Source organism: Cebus imitator, unplaced genomic scaffold (assembly GCF_001604975.1).
Source record: "Cebus imitator isolate Cc_AM_T3 unplaced genomic scaffold, Cebus_imitator-1.0 Scaffold555, whole genome shotgun sequence".
In the NCBI taxonomy this organism is placed as follows: Eukaryota; Metazoa; Chordata; class Mammalia; order Primates; family Cebidae; genus Cebus; species Cebus imitator.
In genome coordinates this window covers 655,214-671,458 of record NW_016107870.1, presented here as the reverse complement: position 1 = coordinate 671,458, position 16,245 = coordinate 655,214, and the positions used below count along the sequence as shown (strand labels likewise).

The window sequence follows — 16,245 nt, the reverse complement described above, 5'->3', positions numbered from 1 at the left end:
GTGCCTGCACTCTCTACACTGGCCACATACTAGAGAAACGCACTGAGAGCAAGAGAAAGCACGTGTTGGATGTTCACTGCCCACTGATGGCAACAAATTAAAGTTGGAAACCACCTGAAAGGGTGAAAATAAATAAAACGTAGCACTGTCATGAGGGGAAATGATACTGCAGTTAAAATGAACCAAACAGTTCTACAAATAGCAACGTGGATGTCTCTAAAGACATCGTCAAAAACGCAAGCTTTAAGTGAATCATAATATATGATACCATGTATTTAAAGTTTCAAAAAATAAAAATATTTGTTTTTACAGACCATTTGTAGATACAGGTGTGTAAGGAGTTACTACACACTCACGTCCTACAGAACATCATGGTCAGTGACAGAATGCATATGGTGGTCCCAAAGGGTTATAACGGACTAACAACTCCCCACCGCCTGGTGATGTCACGGCCACCGTAATGTCACAGTGAGATTCTTTCACTTTAGACATTCAGCGTGCCCCGAGTGCAGGGCTGATGAAGTCCACCGTGCTGTCCAGTAACGACTCATGCCTTCACCTTCGCTCACTGACTCACCCCAAGCACCTTCCAGTCCGGTAAACTCCAATTAGGATAAGTTTTCCATACAAGGGTGCCATTTCACATCTTTCTATACCATATTTTTACTGTATTTTTTTCTGTTTAGACACAGATATTTACCACAGTGTTACATTTGCATGTTTAGTTCAGCGTGCAGGTTTGCAGCCAAGAACAGACTCCACACAGCCCAGGTCTGCAGGGGACGCTACCGTCCAGGTGTGTGTACGTGTACTCTACAACGTTCAAACAATGATGAAATCACCTGTGTTCCTGTTAAATGACATGTGCCCGTATGCTGGAAAGAAATAACACCAAAGCTGTGATCACAGCCGCCTCTCGGGAGGGAGAAGAGAATGTGAGGGTGGAGTGGAGGGGAAGTGTGAAGGCTACTTCAACATTAGCTGTACTATTTATAACATGTTTTTCTTTTCTTTTTTTGAGACAGAGTCTTGCTCTGTTGTCCAGGCTGGAGTGCAGTGGTGTGATCTCGGTTCACTGCGACCTCTGCCTCCCGGTTTCAAGTGATTCTCCTCCTTTAGCAGAGCCAGGAGCATCACACCTCACTAGATTCGTGCACCACCATGCCCAGCTAATTTTTTGTATTCTTAGTAGAGACAGGGTTTCACCATGTTGGCCGGGCTGATCTGAAACTCCTGATCTAAGGTTATCCACCTGCCTCAGTCTTCCAAAGTGCTGGGATGGCAGGTGTGAGCCACCACATTCAGCCTCTTATTGTATTTTTTGCTGAGACAGGGTCTCTGTCACCCAGGCTGGAGTGCGGTGGCGCAATCTCAGCTCACTGTAGCCTTGAACTCCTGGCTCAAGTGATCCTTCAGAGTAATTAAGACCACAGGCACAGGCCACCATGCCTCGCTATTTTTTATTTTTGAGACAGGGTCTCACTCTTCCTCCCACACTGCAGTGCAGTGGCATGGTCACGGCTCATTATAGCCTCAAACTCCTGGGCTCAAGTGACCCTCCAACCTCAACCTCCCAAAGAGCTGGGACTAAAATTAGCCAAGTACGTGTCACTACACCTGGCTAATTTTTTATAAAGACGGAGTTTTTCCAAGATGCTCAGACTGGTCTTGAACTCCTGAGCGCAAGTGATGCCCTGACCTCAGCCTCCCGAGTGGCTGGGACTACAGGTGCCCACCACCATGCCTGACTAATTTTGTATTTTTAGTAGAGATGGGGTCTCAACATGTTGCCCAAGTTGGTCTCAAACTCCTGGGCTCAAGTGATCCATCTGCCTCAGCCTCCCAAAGTGCTGGGATTAAAGGTGTGAGACACCGCGCCCAGCCTCTTATTATTTATTTAAAAAAATCCAACGCTGGCTGGGCACAGTGGCTCACGCCTATAATCTCAGCACTTTGGGAGGCCGAGGCAGGTGCATCATCTGAGGTCAGGAGTTTGAGACCAGCCTGGCCAACATTGTGAAACCCTGTCTCCACTAATAAGCACAAAAATTAACCGGGTGTGGTGGCACATGCCTGTAATCCCAGCTACTCAGGGGGCTGAGGCAGGAGAATCCCTTGAACCCAGGAGGTGAAGGCTGCAGTGAGCCAAGATCGTGCCATCACACTCTAGCCTGGGCAACAAGAGCGAAACCCTGTCTCAAAAAAAAGAGTCCAAGGCAAATCCAAGAGAACTTATCAGTCCCAAGTGGTGGCAAGGTGGGCGTCTGGAAGACTCTTCAGAAGGCTTCAGATTAGGCCTGACGCTGATACGGCAAGCAGCACCGTGGAGAGGGGAACGAGACGAGGGCTGAGGACGGCTCGGAGCCCTCTGAGCCTCACAGCCTTGGGCCGGTCACTCAGTTCTTTTATTACTGTTTCCTCCTCTGTCAAACAGTGTGACTGCAGGGCCTACCTAAGGGGTTGCTGCACAGATGAATGAACACGTGTGAAACTCCTGGAGCAGTGCCTGGCCCAAAGGAAGCACCACAGGGATGTGTCGGATCTCTCATCGAGGGGATCGAGAGTTTGAGACCAGCCTGGGCAACATGCTGAAACCCTGTCTCTACAAAAAATACCAAAATTAGCTGGGCATGGCAATGCACGCCTGTAGGATCAGCTATCAGAGAGGCTGAAGTGGGAGGATGGCTTGAGCTAGGAAGGCAGAGATTGCAGTGAGCTGAGATTGTGCCATTGCACTCCAGCCTGGGTGACAGAGCAGCAAGACCCTATTAAAAAAAAACAAAAACAAAACAACACATAAAGTAAGACATCCAAAGAACTGGGGGTGTTACCTGGTCAGCCTGAACTGTTGGCTAAAAAAGAAAATTACCTACTAGAAAGCTTGGTAAATATTTCTTCCCGGAGAAAAGTAAAAAGGAGCAAAAATAAAGCTATGCGCTTCCGGAAATGGAGACATCACGATGACAGCTGTGGATATTTGAACGTGGGGGAGGTGCTGCCGTGAAATGCGTTATCTACAATGACGTGGAAGTGACTCTGTCTTCACACTGACTTGGACTTCCAAAAAGTTACTTTTTAAGCAATTTCCTTATCAGAGACCTACTCCGAAGTATTCATAGTTGGAAAAACCCAGTACCTTCTGAAATTTGCTTTAAAATATCTAGGAAGGGAAAAAGTGGGGCAGGGGAACAGACAAAACGAGACTGGCAAATGATAACAGACTGCGGCAGTGATTGTGCTAGGCTCTCTCATCTGGGGCAGGTTTCAAAATTTCCATTAAAGTACATTTTAAAAGTTGAATTCTAGAGAATAAAACTGACAACAGGGCCAGGTCCAGTGTCTCACGCCTGTGATCCCAGCACTTTGGGAGGCCAGAAAGGGTGGATCATTTGAGCTCAGGAGTGTGCAACCAGCCTGGGCAACACGGCAAAACCCCACCTCTACTAAAAATACAGAAATTAGCTGGGTGTGATAGTGTGCGTCTGCAGTCCAGCTACTTGGGAGACTGAGGCAGGAGGATCAATTGAGCCCAGGAAGTCCAGGCTGCACTCCAGCCTGGGTGACAAAGTAAGACCCTGTCTCAAAAAAACAAATAAACCAAACTGACAATAGGTTGGGGACCTATTTGCTTCCACATAAGCCTCTCTCTGTCGCCCAGGCTGGAGCACAGGGGCTGGATTTCGGCTCACTGCAACCTCAGCCTCCCGGGTTCAACCGATTCTCCTGACTCAGCCTCCTGAGTTGTTAGGACCAGAGGTGCCTGCCACCACGCCTGGCTGATTTTTGTACTTTTTCTTTTTTGAGACGGAGTCTCACTCTGTCACGAGGCTGGAGTGTAGTGTAGTGCGGCTCGACACTCGACACTGGTGATCTCGGCTCACTGCAACCTCCATCCACTTCCTGGACTCAAGCGATTCTCCTGCCTCAGCCTGCGGAGCAGCTGGGATCACAGGAACACACTACCACACCCAGCAGGTTTTTATATTTTTAGTAGAGGCGGGGTTTCACCATGTAGGCCAGGATGGTGTCCATCTCTTGACCTCGTGATCCGCCCGCCTGGGCCTCCCAAAGTGTTGGAATTACAGGCGTGAGCCACTGCGCTTGGCCGATTTTTGTACTTTTCATGGAGATGAAGTTTTGCCATGTTGACCAGACTGGTCTCTAACTCCTGACCTCAGGTGATTCCCCCCCGGGCCTCCCAAAGTGCTGAGATTACAGGCGTGGGCCACCGCGCTTAGCCTCCTTCCATGCTCCCTGCTTTTATCCCAGAAGAAGGAGGTAGATGCCTAAACAAGGACACTGCTGTCACAGCCCGCCTGCCCCCGGAAACAGACCAACTGCAAGGGAGGGCCGATCGTGACCGACCCTGTGTGCGCGCCCCGTGCGCCTCGAGGTTGCCATCTGGCAGCAAAGGGCTTTACCTGCAGTTCTCCTTGAAGCGACACTTTCCCTCCAGGAAGAACGGGCAGGGCTTCAGGGACTTGTGCGTGGGGTACAGGTAGAGCACACGGACACCCGCCGAGCCATCCTCCGCCTCTTCTGTGCCCACCACCATGGCGTTGTGATACTCCAGGGTGCCCCACGAGCTGTAGTAGGGCGCGCTCACCTTGGTCCCACTCAGCTCTTCCTCCTCCTCTCCCTCTTGCTGCCCCCCTGCCTTGGATTCTGGCCCCGTCTCTGCTTTAGGAACGGTCTCCGATCCAGCGCCAGGGGCTGCCGGTGCCTCCGCCGCCTCGGCGATGGCCTCCCGGAAAGCCTGGTACTCAGCATCCTCCTGGCCCGGGCGCTCTCGGTCCAGCGCGGCCAGCAGCTTGCTCTTCCTCACAGACACCAGGCTGGCCTCGGTGAGCTCGATGAGCTCCTTCAGGTCCCCCTGCAGCTGGCGCAGGTCGGCCTGCTCGGACGAGCCCAGGCCGGCGCCCAGGGCCAGCTCCACCTGCTGCAGCTGCGCACGGTAGGTCTGCAGGGCGGCCTCCAGGCTGTCCTCGTCCATGCTGAGCGAGGCAGGCGCTGGGCCGGAGCTGCGGGAAGAGGAGCGCGCTGAGCCCGCGTCTCGGGCCCGACCCGGAGCGAGGGTCTCGCAGCCGCCACCACGGCCTGCGGCGGGCACGGGCACGTCCCCTTGCCCTGGCGGAGACACCGGCTCGGGGCGACAGCTCCCGGCGCGGAGGTCGCAGCCCGGGTACCCCCGCTCGGGCTCCGCGCTTCCCTTCCGAGCCGCCCCGGGCTCGCTGCCAGCCGGGTCCCGCGTCACCCCCTCCCCGCAGGGTGACCCCGCCCGGCCCCCCGCCGAGCGCACCCGCCGCGCCCGCAGCCCCCCGCCCGGCGCCCCCCGCCCGGCCAGGGCCGCGTCCCCGCAAACCGCTGCCCCCTCGCCCCGGGCCGGGCACCTCCTCCGCGCGCTTTCCCGGCCGCCGCCATAGAGAGCCCGCCGGCCTCACCGGCTAGAGCGGCCCGGCGCCCGCTTTGGCCCTCGCCGCCGACCGGCACTTCCTCTCGGCGCCACCGCCTCCGGAAGTGCCCGGCGCGCGGTGGCAGCCGGGAAGCGGAGCGCAGAGGCCGCCGGGACGCGATTCAGCTCCTGCCCCGAGGCCGGCCCGCGTCCCGTCAGGCGCCGCGCGGGGTCGGTGCGGGGTCAGCAGCGGCGGCTTAGAGGCCGCGGCGGACGCAGGTGGGTCGCGGGCTGCGCGGGGGCCCGAGGCCCGAGGGGCGGCCCTGGACTCGAGGTCGGGACGCGGGTGTGGCAGGAGGCGGCTTTGGCCGCTTGTCGGCGAGCCTCGAACCTGGCGGCCGCGACGTGCAGCCGCCGGAGCCCGGGGCCCCGACCGCAGTTCCTCCTCCGCGGAGTCCGTCCCCGCCCGCCGCGCGCTGCCTGCGGGTCTGCTCCCCACAGGCCGTCCCGGTTTTAAGAAACGGGGTGCTGGGGCGCCCCCGCCCCCGCCGGCGCCTGCAGGGGCTCCTGGCTGCTACTCGGTGGGGCGCGGGGCCGGACGCCCGAGGGCGCTGTGCCCAGGCGGGGCTGCAGCCAGTGCGTTCCCCGTTCCGCGCGCGAGAAGCGTGGGAGCGACGCCGGGGGGAGGGCGGGGGCGCGGCCGAGCTCGTGTGAACGCCGGCGGGGTGGTCCCGCGGGGCGGGGTGGTCCCGCGGGGCGGGGTGGTCCCGCGGGGCGGGGTGGTCCCGCGGGGCGGGGTGGTCCCGCGGGGCGGGGTGGTCCCGCGGGCCGGAGTGACGGACGGTGGCTGATCTGGGAGACGTTACGGGGGCACAAGAGTCTCAGAGGGATGGGGTGGGAGAGAGATGAGGAGGCGGGAACGGCCCCGGGTTCTAGTCCGGAGGGGTCAGCTGGACGTGCGGCCCCACCGACCGCCGTGGAGAAACTCGGGGCGGGGAGGTGCGTTCTGGCTGCGCAGTGACATCTGTCGGGTGTCCAGGGCAGGATGTACACGCTGCTGTCCGGCCTGTACAAGTACATGTTTCAGAAGGACGAGTACTGCATCCTGATCCTGGGCCTGGACAATGCTGGGAAGACGGTGAGCGCCCCCTCCCTCGCCTGAGCCCCTCCCCACGGCCCGGTGTCGGCTGCATGCTCACCACCCAGACAGAATCCAGACTTCTGAGAAGACAGGGTGGTCACCGCCAGCTTCTTGAAGAGCAGAATATTGCTCTGTTTCTGTCTTTTGTCTTTTAAGGAGCAGGCCTGAGTAAGGATATTTGGGAAAAAGACTTGGGAAACCGCTGTGGTCCCCATTTGATGTGTCTGCCCCGCTGTCTCCTCAGACCTTCCTGGAGCAGTCGAAAACCCGGTTTAACAAGAACTACAAGGGGATGAGTCTATCCAAGATCACCACCACCGTGGGTCTCAACAGTAAGGGGTCTGAATAGCAGGGCTGTGGGTTTGGGACCTTGAGGATGCTGTGATGTTCACAGGCCATCTGGCCAGTGGCCAGAGCCCTGTCAGCCCCTCTCAAGTCCCTTCTGAGTGGCCCCAGAGTGGTTGCTCCATCCCCCAAGAGAGAGCTGGGACTTGGTGTGTCAGGGACCAAGATTGCAAGCCCTGCCCGTTCCCCCCTCTCCCCCCCGCCCAGTCGGCACTGTGGATGTGGGAAAGGCTCGCCTCATGTTCTGGGACTTAGGAGGCCAGGAAGAGCTGCAGTCTTTGTGGGACAAGGTAAGGCTCCCTGCCCAGCACCACCCCCACCCTGCCCTCCAGTCCATTTCTTTCAAAGAGTGCACCCTTTGGTCTCTTCCTCAGCACCTTTCGTCACCCACTTTGTGGGTAATGTGGTTCGTTACTCAGCATGTCAGCTGAGCATGTCAAAATTGGACATTTCTGAGATCCCAGTGTGGTGTCCCTCCTCCACAGCCCCAGCCTGGGCTGAGCACTGACTCCAGCGCTGAGCAGGACAGAGCCTTGCCTTCCTCGGGGGCTCCCTGCCTGAGGCTGGCACAGTGGGCTTGGGGCGCCCAGTGCCTTGGCTGCCCTAATGCTTGCTGGCTGCCATCTCTAGAGCTGAGTGCCCAGGTCCTGATCTCCTTTTTGATCCCAGGCCCCCTTTCCTAGGCCCCACCAAAGCGTCCCCTCCTGCCCTGACTTCTAGCCAAGAGGGCATTTCTCCCATGGCCAAGTGACCTTTGATAGATCCTCTGGGGCCACGTAAGTCAGACAGGACAAGCTGGTCATAGCCTGTGTGTCCAGTGCCCAGCGCGCTTGGGGGGTGACACGGGTGAGGATGCTCTTGTCACAGGCTCGTGTCTCAGGCAGCGACGCCGAGACAGAGGTTGAGGTACAGGATGCACATTGGGGGTTGGCACCTGGAAGGCGGTGGGGACAAGGAGAGGTCCACTCCGGCAGCAGGATCTGTGGAGCTGTGGTTGCACCAGCCGGGAGACCTGGAGGCAAGCTTGCCGTTCTGTGCCACGTGGGGCCATGGCTGGGACGTCACACCACAGTCTGTGGGCTGCCCTGGGCAGGTGTGACCTGGCAACATGGCTCTTTGCAGTCAAAGTGGGTCCCACAGAAACCTAAAACGAGGTCACCTGCAGGTGCAGTGTTTCCAGCATGAAGCAAGACTACAGTGGGGCTGCGGATGTCGGCACTGGCCGCAGCCGCAGCCCTGAGTGGACCACCTTCCACATTGGGGAGTGGTTCCTCCAAGGTCCTGAGGGCCTCTCTTGAGGGGAAGCTGGAGGAGGGAGGCTTCCAGGGGCCACTATAGCCCACCCTTGCAGCTGGTCTTGGGGCTGCGTTCTTCCTTGAGTGCCCCCCGCAGTGCACTTCTGCTGGGGTGTGACCTCCTGGCAGTCTGAGTCCTTCTCCACACACCATCTCTGTGGGGCCAGTGGCTCCCTGGGTCCCCAGCTGTGGAATGGCAGCCCAGTCTCCTGCTCACCAGGGTCCCCTAGACACAAGGTGCAGCTTATGCCCCTGAGGCAGCTGTGGTTTGTTCTTCAGTGTGTCTGCTGAGCACGTGCTGCTCTAGTGGTCGGGACCCCTGACCCTGCTGAGCTCAGAGCCGGGAGGGTCTGCAGCAGAGACGCCCATGAGTCACTGGGAGAGGCCGGAAGGGAGGCTTCTGCTTCCACCTGGTTCCTGACATTGCATCCTTGTGCAGTGCAGCACGGCCACCATGAAGCAAGCACAGAAAGGGCTCTGACTGGGAGTTGGCCTCATCCTGGTGCTGGACCCTGGGTCAGCGTCCGTGTGTGGGTCCTTTGCTGTAATGCCTGTCTCAGGCTGGCTGGCACTTTGCAGTTGGGGAGCTCCCATTGCTGCTGGGGAGACAAACTCAGACCCACAGTCTCTCTGATTGCCCCAGTGGGGTCAGCTGTGCTGCTCGTGTCTGGCTGGGCCTTTGCCAGTTGTTCCTCCGCCCTTTGTGAGTGGAGCCCATCCCACTGGGCTTGTACCCCACCTGTGTGTCCATCGTCCAGCCGAGAGGCTCTGGCGGGTGCCCTGGGAGGCCTTGAGACGCCCACTCCCAGCCTCCGGTGCCCACTCTGCTGAACACAGGCCTGTCCACGAGCCAGCCTTGGGCCATGACTTCCCACGGAAGCAGGACGGGACGGGCCGCCTGGTGCTCCATGTGAGGACGTGCCCTGGCCTCTGGCGCTGGAGGGCTTGCCTGAGAGAGGCCAGTATAGCTGCTGCCCACCTCTGGCCTGCCCCCACTCATCAGCTGGCCAGCCAGGAGCCACGCCTGGACATCCTCTTCCCCCTCGTTTTGGGGTACTCCACAGGGTCCACTGCTGTGATGCCTCTGCTGGGCCTGGGGCTTTGGGTCCTGCCTGCACTCGGCCCTGCTGGGCTGTGCACCCTGTGCCTGGTAGGTGTGATGGTGGCTCTGGCCACGCGGTCCCATGGTTCAGGACCCTGGTTGCACGTGAACCTTCTGCCACCCTGCTTAGAAGCCCCGGGGGCCGCACGGCCATGGGGATTCTCTCACTGGGCTTGCTGCAGCCTCCATGGAGCCAACCCTCCTGCCACAGCGGTCTCCACCTTAGGGTCCGCCTGTAGTGGCTTCTGTGGGACCGGTCTGTAGAACCCGGGAGGATGCCTGGCCTTGGGCTTCCTTCCCTCCGCTGTGGGAAGTGTTGGTGCAGAAGCTTGTCTGGCTCTCCCTGCTCGGGACATATAAGGATTTCGGAGAGTTGGGCTGTGTCTTCTGGGTTCTCACGCTGTCAGTGGGGTGTCTTAACACTGACCGCCAGCTTGTCCTACCTGGTCAGCATCCAGTCCAGGTCTCTGGGCAGGAGAGCTGGCACAGCCTGGAGGCAAAGTGGCAGATGTGAGCCGTCCTCTGCTCCAGTGGATGCAGTCTCCCATTTTTTTCTGGTTGGGGGAGAGATGAACTCATCTGGTCTGGGGCTTGGAACTCGTGTGAGGCCACAGGGTATGTGCCCTGTCTTGCCCAGCAGTGCCACCAGTGAGCCCAGGACTGACCACACCCCGCCTGCAGAGGTCTGAGCGCAGTGACGCTGGCCCTGGCCTGGCAGGGAGGGCTCGCTTAGCAGATGGTGCTGGCCCTGTCCCTCGCTCCTCAGTGGCGCTGGTCAGGCTTGTCATCCACGTGGCCACACTCCCTCCCTGCCCCACAGGTGCACGCCCCCAAACTCTGTCTTTTTTTTTTTTTTTTTTTTTGAGATGGGGCTTCATTCTCACCCAGCTTGGAATGCAGTGGCATGATCAGAACTCACTACAGCCTCAACCTCCCAGGCTGAAGCCGTCCTCCCACTTCAAACTCTTGAATAGCTAGGACTAAAAGCTTATTTACCATAAACTTTTGTAGAGAGGAGGTCTCATTGTTGCCCAGGTTGGCCTTGAACTCGGAGGCTCAGGTGATCTTCCTCCCTAAGTGTTGGGGTAACAGGTGTGAGCCACCATGTCTGGCCCAATCCCTGCCTTTCACCTTTTTCTCCGGCCAATGTCGGGTGAAAAGTCGCAGGCAGGTTCTCAGGAGGAATGCCTATGGGCATCTCCACTCCCAGATCTCCCTGCAGCCCCCAGAAGGCATCCCAGTAGGGTCCTGCAGTTGGGGGCTGCCCTCCTGCCCCTTCCTCAAGTGAGCCCCTCACAGTGGCTGTGACATGGGCCTGGCCCTGCTGGCCCTTGGCAGGGTGGGGACTGAGCCTCAACTCCTGCTGTTTGCAGTATTATGCAGAGTGTCACGGTGTCATCTATGTCATTGACTCCACGGACGAGGAGAGGCTGGCAGAGTCCAAGCAGGCGTTCGGTGAGTGTGGCCTGGCTGCTCTGGGAGGGACGGATGGGAAGCAGGGGCAGATCCAGCTTGGGCAGCTCTGCCTGGGGCTGGCCCAGTGACTGTCGGTCAGAAGCGCTCCTGCTCCGTGCGGGGCAGGAGGGAAGCAGCTGACTCAGCGTCCATGCCTGTGGGCCCATGGGTAGTCAGAGGAAGGATGCTGGGTGTGAGGTGCTGCCTCTCCTACCCTCCCCAGAAAAGGTGGTGACCAGTGAGGCGCTGTGCGGTGTCCCCGTCTTGGTGCTGGCCAACAAGCAGGATGTGGAGGTGAGCCCCACCCCGCCTCCTGCGTGCAGCAGCTTCCCAAGTCCCCAGGCTCCTGCAGGCACAGGTGCCCCCCAACCCCCGCAAGGGGAACAGTGTGTGCACCCGGACACCCCAGCCCCAGTGACAGCCCAGCGGGCACAGAGCCATTCTCAAGGCCCACCCTGCCTCCAGCAGACCCGGGACCTCCAGCTCCCCAGCCTAGTTCCTCTCTCTGTGCTACTGCCAGCCCTGGAGGTTCTCCCACCCCAGGGCAGCCGTCCAGAGGCCTGTTCCTGCCATGCAGGGCCCTCTCCCCGGAGGGCGGCCGTGCTTCAGGAGTGCGTGTCCTCAGGAGTGTGTGTCTGAGCTGTGTGGAGGCCCAGGGCCCTCTCCCCTGGAGGATGGATGGCCGTGCCTCAGGAGTGCCTGTCCTCAGGAGCGTGTGGCTGAGCTGAGAGACTCCAGTGAAACTTGGAGCTCAGAGAAGTGATGCTGGGGCCCCGTTGAGGGTCAACTCTGACCCTCACCTGTTCTCACCTGGCATCTGTGCCTGCCCCACCCCCCAGGACAGCCCCTCAAGACCCCTCTGAGGTGCCACTGCCCCTGGGAGCACTGGCCACACTGTTTTTTGCTGTCCTCTTAAAGGAGCTTTGGACAGAAGCAGCCTGGCGTCCTGAGGGTCAGGGTGAATCTTCACTTCCCACCTTCTCTGGGGGGGCTCTGTTGCCCCCTCCTGTAGGGCTGGCCTGCCCCATAATCTCAGCTGACAAGAGGGACACCTGGTACGGGGCAGGGTTCTCTCCTTGGAGGAAAGGGGAGGGGAGGGCTGCTCTTTTAGGACTGGGCAGGTGTGTAAGCAGAAGCCAGCGTGACTTGACTCCCCTACCCCCCTTTATCATCCCCCGCCTCGTTGGCCCCAGGACCTGCCTCCTGCACTGTCCAGGCCTCAGCCCTCGGATCGCCACCTCAGGGCTCAAGGTGTCCCTCAGGGAGGGGATGGGAGTGGGCTCCTTGGAGCCGTGGAGGACGTCTAAAGTTTGTCCCGGGCGGCAGCAGCCGCATGCAGCCTTGGGCCGAGCACAGGGTCCTCACCGCCGTAGCCTCTGTGGGAGACACTGGGACCTGGCGGACTCCTGTTTCGTGGGGTGAAGGGCAGTTGCCCTTCTGAGAGCCCCGGGCCCACCGGCAGGACAGGGCCTTGACATGGGGTCTGCTCCTTACGGCCTTGGCCTCACCTCCCCCAGACGAGCCTCTCCATCCCTGACATCAAGACGGCCTTCAGCGACTGCTCGGGCAAGATTGGCAGGCGGGACTGCCTGACCCAGGCCTGCTCCGCCCTCACGGGGTGAGTGGGCTGCGCCTTCGGGGGTTTGGGGACCGAGGCCAGCCCCCTCACAGCCCTGTCTTCGCAGCAAGGGGGTGCGTGAGGGCATCGAGTGGATGGTGAAGTGCGTCGTGCGAAACCTGCACCGGCCGCCCCGGCAGAGGGACATCACGTAGGCACCGCCCGCCGCCTGCCTGCCGTGGGGACGCTGGTCCCCTGGTCCCCGGTGCTGGAGGAGTGGTTCCTGTTGGCTCCCGTGCTGCTCATCTGGGGGGTGGGTTTACTTTGCTTTGGGGTTCCTCTGTTGCTTTGTTTTCTCGAAGACAAACTTTCCTCTGTGTCTGGAGAAGCAGAGGCTTCGGTGGGGAGCCAGGCAGCCTGGCTAGCCCAGGCCCTCTGGCGCCCCTTCCACGGGGTGCAGCTGCTGCCCTCCTAGGCCCATTCTGGGGGGTCTGAGGGAGACCTGGTTGGGAGTTGGGGCTCCAGTGCTTAGGCTTGCTTGGGCTGTGTGGGGACAGCTCCGTGGGGCCTCTGGGAGATCCTGTAGCTGCCTGTCCAGCCCATCAAGGAAGAGGTCGGTGAGGCCATGGCTGCCCTCTGGCTTCTGCCCCCTGTGACCTGAGAGGTGGTCTGGGGCTGAACTTGCCTTGAGGAAGACCCAGGCCATGTCCTCAAAGGCCAGTGGGGCCCTGGGTTCAGATGCAGCCTCAGGACAGGGCTGAGGAGGCCTGCCTGGCTTTACCTCATCTTAACTCCCCTGGAGGAAGCTTACTGATGCAAACAGCTGAGGGGTCCTGCTGGGAGTGTTTTGTGCCCCACACCTGCACGCTGGGGAGTGTTTGTGGGGTCCAGAGCCCTCCTCCAGCCAGGTGACGCTGTGCCCTGGGCCCCCCTGGCGTGGGCTGGGGGGTTCTCTGTGGGGCCCCGAATCAGTGCTGTGCTGGGCCTGCATCCTGTTTGGGGGTGAGGCTGGTCCTGGGGCCCTCCCTGCACAGCCCCCACAGGGCCCGCCGATTGTTCTGCTCTTCCCCAGTGGGCTGAAGCTGGGTGTGGGCAGGAGCTGCCTGCCCAGTGCTGTCCAGGGTGAGCACAAAATAAAGACGGCGAGACTGGCTCTGTCCATCCCTTCCCTCCTGGAGGCCTGAGGCTCAGCTCTTGACGCAGTGAAGGTGGCCCCGGGCTGCTGAGGGCAAGTGAGGGGTTCCCCAGGTGGGCCCAGAGCCATGGCCTGTCCTTTCCTGCGGATATGGGACATGGGGGGCCTGGGAGGAGCTTCTGGGAAGGGACATGAGTCAGGGTGGGGGTGGCTGTGACTCACGGGAGCGAGGCCTGGAAGTCCCCACGCCATCTCTGGGTGGGGCGGGGGGGCCTGTGCATGTCCCAAAGGTTGATTCCTAGGACCTGTGGGAGGGCTGGGCCTCCAGCCACAGGGATGTCTGACCACGCTGGGGAGGGGTGTGTGGCTGAGGCAGGCCCCAGTTGCTCTGGATGTTTCTGGAGACTTCAGAGCCTGCCCCAGAGGTGAAAAGCCTCACTTCCCAGGAAGCGCACGGGATGCCTGGGGGTGGTCTCTGGCAGGTCCCCTCTCAGGAAATCCCGAGTTGGGAATGGGAGGAACTCAAGGGGGGTGGGGGGGTTAGTGTGGGGCCCCGATGACAGGCCAGCCTGAGCCCTGCCCTGTTCATCCAGCAGGTATGCCCACCCAGGTCAACCACCATGAGCTTTGGGGACCCCGCCACACGCCACAGCCAGCAGGGAGCAGAGGGGGGTGCTGCCCACTGACTGACCCCGGAAGGGGAAGCTCCAGGCAGCAGCTGTGGTGGGAGCCTGAGGGATCCGGGCAGCTCAGGCGGCCCCGCTGCTGTCCCAGCGGCTGCACAACAGGCCACAACCAGTTTTACGGAATGGCTTTAAGAAACCTCATTTTTTAAGAAAAAAAGTTTTAAGCCTCTTTTTAGTGCATGTGGGGGCCAAGGATGTACAATAAATAAGGGGGGCAAGGGGGCCAGGCTCAGTGTGCGGGGAGGAAGCGCTCACGGATGTTCCGCTCCAGCCCGGGCAGTCTGGCCACGCGCAGCGCCCGCAGCAGCCGCACCAGCAGCGTTCCGTCCCCCACCTCCAGGAGCTCCTTGAGCCGCTGCTGCAGCTTCAGCCGCAAGGCCACTCGGCCCGCCCTTGGTGCGGGACCCCAGCCCCCAAGGCCCTCGAGGGCCTGCTGCAGCCGCTGCAGCTTCTTGATGGAGACATCCTGGAAAGTCACGAAGTCAATAAGGGCGCGCTCGCACTCCTCCGTTCCTGCAGGAGGAGGGGAGGCAGGGTCCAGTCATTTCCAGACAGGCTGGTGGGGGCCTGCCAGATACCTTGCTTTCAGAGTCAGCGCTCGCTGGGGCAAAGGCCTGAGGGCGGGAGCGACTGCTTGGAGGAGCGGGGCTGGGAGAGGCAACAGGGCCCAGGCAGGGGCTTGGGGCTCCTGGGTCACTGGGAGGGGCGAGCTGGGACCCCCAGATGGACTGGACCTGTCTTGACTTAAGGGGGTCACTTCCCCCGGCGACTTCTCAACAGTGGTTGCCATTGGACCTCGGTTTCCCCATGTCGGAGCAGGCAGCCACCTTCCTCTGGAGCAGTTAGGGGAGTGTGCCACCCACCTTCCAAGTGCTCCCCAGAGGAGACTGTGCCAGCTTGGATCCTGATCCTCAGCCACCCCTGAGGTGGTGGCCTTGGTGGGGATCTAAGGCAGGGACCCCTGACCCCTTAAATCTGCCGTGGGCCCTTCCCAGAGCGAGCCCAGCTGGCAGGTCCTCCGCTCACCTGGCTCACCCGGCCCACCTGGTAACGTGGTACTGAGGGGGAAGCTGGTGCAGCTGGTGCACAGGGTGTCATGGGTGGAGGAGCCCGGCACAGTGAGGGCCAGGCCCAGGGCCGTGCAGTTTCGGTGGGGTTGGCACTGCTCTGAGCTGGAACTGCTGGCTGAGAAGGTGCCTGGGGGGCATAGCTGGCACTGTGTATTCTGGCTGGGGGTGCCTGCGGCCAGGAGGGGAGAACAGGGTCAGGGGAACTGGTGTCCTCGCTCAGGGTGCAAGCCTGGGAGTGGCAACACCACCCGCCACACCTCTGGCCACCACTCCCCGGAGGGGGACCCTCCCCTCGACCGCCTCTCACCCAGGGCAGTCACGCCGGCGCCAGGTGGACACGGCGTGTGCTCCAGGCAGAAACCAGCGTGTGCGAAGAAGCCGGCTCGGCAGCGGCAGACGCGGTTGTGGGTGGCTTGGCAGGGCCTCGCCTCCTCCTCTCGCTCCCCGCAGAGGACGTTACAGTAGCGGCAGCGCTCCAGGTAGTTCCAGAACTGTGTGTAGTGGCGCGGTGGACAGGGGCCACACATTGTGGGGCTGTCTCGGCGGCACGGGTGCTGCACAAAGGTGCCTGGGGGGCACTGGGCGCACTCCAGCCACTCTCCTGTCTCTGGGTCTCGCCGGGGGTAGGTGGGTGCTTCTGCCGCTCCTCGTGTGGCCATCACCAACAGCAGGGTGGGCAGCACCCATGCCGAGCACAGCAGGGACAGGCCTGGCCCCTCCAGTGCCCTCATGGTCCTCGCTGGAGCAGGGAGAGTGAGGCTCAGTGCAGATACCGGACCCTGCCGTGCCTGACCAGCACGCCCCCTCCTCCTCCCCCAGTCCCCAAGCCCGTCCTGCTGCAGCCCTATATGGGCGTAGAGGGCGGGGCCGGCCTCGTCATGCCCCATGGGAACCCCTCCTTCCCCAGGCAGCCCCCTCACCCACCTGGCGCTATCCCTCCCCAGACAGGGGCCTCACCAGCCAAGGAACCACCCTTCTCAGCACCTGGGGCAGCTCCTGACCCAGCAGCCAGGCCAGATGGCCCGGGGTGTTGGTGGGTCCCTCACAAACTGCAGCTTGGCTGCAG

General features: G+C 60.7%; 3 protein-coding genes across 14 annotated transcripts in view; 1 reads left to right on the top strand and 2 right to left on the bottom strand.

The window, feature by feature from the left end:
- The window catches only part of ZGPAT (zinc finger CCCH-type and G-patch domain containing), a 25,637-nt gene extending 20,080 nt beyond the window's left edge, over positions 1–5,557 (bottom strand). The window contains exons 1-2 of one of the 3 annotated variants that reach the window (XM_017515678.1): positions 5,442–5,557; positions 4,422–5,021 (exon numbers count right to left, since the gene is read on the bottom strand). In XM_017515678.1, coding sequence (XP_017371167.1) covers positions 4,422–4,993 — 572 coding nt within the window. In that variant the 5' untranslated portion in view covers positions 4,994–5,021; positions 5,442–5,557. Of the gene's footprint in view, positions 1–4,421; positions 5,022–5,390 lie in introns of all 3 variants that reach the window. The other 2 variants (XM_037733927.1, XM_017515677.2) reach the window with 2 other exon arrangements.
- On the top strand, positions 5,531–13,441 carry ARFRP1 (ADP ribosylation factor related protein 1). Of its 4 annotated transcripts, none has more exons than XM_017515684.2 (8): positions 5,532–5,671; positions 6,432–6,530; positions 6,778–6,865; positions 7,086–7,168; positions 10,649–10,730; positions 10,954–11,024; positions 12,248–12,348; positions 12,416–13,441. In XM_017515684.2, exons 2-8 carry the CDS (start codon positions 6,438–6,440, stop codon positions 12,501–12,503), a joined length of 606 nt encoding a protein of 201 aa, XP_017371173.1. In that variant the 5' UTR covers positions 5,532–5,671; positions 6,432–6,437; the 3' UTR covers positions 12,504–13,441. The 4 variants fall into 4 exon arrangements, 3 of the variants coding, with proteins under 3 accessions (XP_017371173.1, XP_017371175.1, XP_037589856.1); XM_017515686.2 differs by having other exon boundaries at positions 5,534–5,671; positions 6,437–6,530; XM_037733928.1 differs by having other exon boundaries at positions 5,583–5,671; positions 6,411–6,530.
- An 830-nt stretch (positions 13,442–14,271) lies between these two features.
- Positions 14,272–16,245, bottom strand: part of LOC108293979 (regulator of telomere elongation helicase 1) — a 38,820-nt gene continuing 36,846 nt past the window's right edge. For 4 of the 7 annotated variants that reach the window (XM_017515666.2, XM_037733922.1, XM_037733924.1 and 1 more), the window contains 3 exons: positions 15,487–15,918; positions 15,136–15,348; positions 14,305–14,622 (listed from right to left, as the gene is read on the bottom strand). In XM_017515666.2, coding sequence (XP_017371155.2) covers positions 14,339–14,622; positions 15,136–15,348; positions 15,487–15,918 — 929 coding nt within the window. In that variant the 3' untranslated portion in view covers positions 14,305–14,338. Of the gene's footprint in view, positions 14,623–15,135; positions 15,349–15,486; positions 15,919–16,103 lie in introns of those variants that run through there. The other 3 variants (XR_005197870.1, XM_037733925.1, XM_037733923.1) reach the window with 2 other exon arrangements.

Excerpts from the sequence above, each read along its gene's own strand:
- ARFRP1 (XM_017515684.2), top strand. The coding sequence starts at position 6,438 with ATGTACACGCTGCTGTCCGGCCTGTACAAGTACATGTTTCAGAAGGAC. Across the intron at positions 7,169-10,648 it reads TGCAGTCTTTGTGGGACAAG|TATTATGCAGAGTGTCACGG; the intron begins GTAAGGCTCCCT and ends TGCTGTTTGCAG. Across the intron at positions 11,025-12,247 it reads CCAACAAGCAGGATGTGGAG|ACGAGCCTCTCCATCCCTGA; the intron begins GTGAGCCCCACC and ends CACCTCCCCCAG.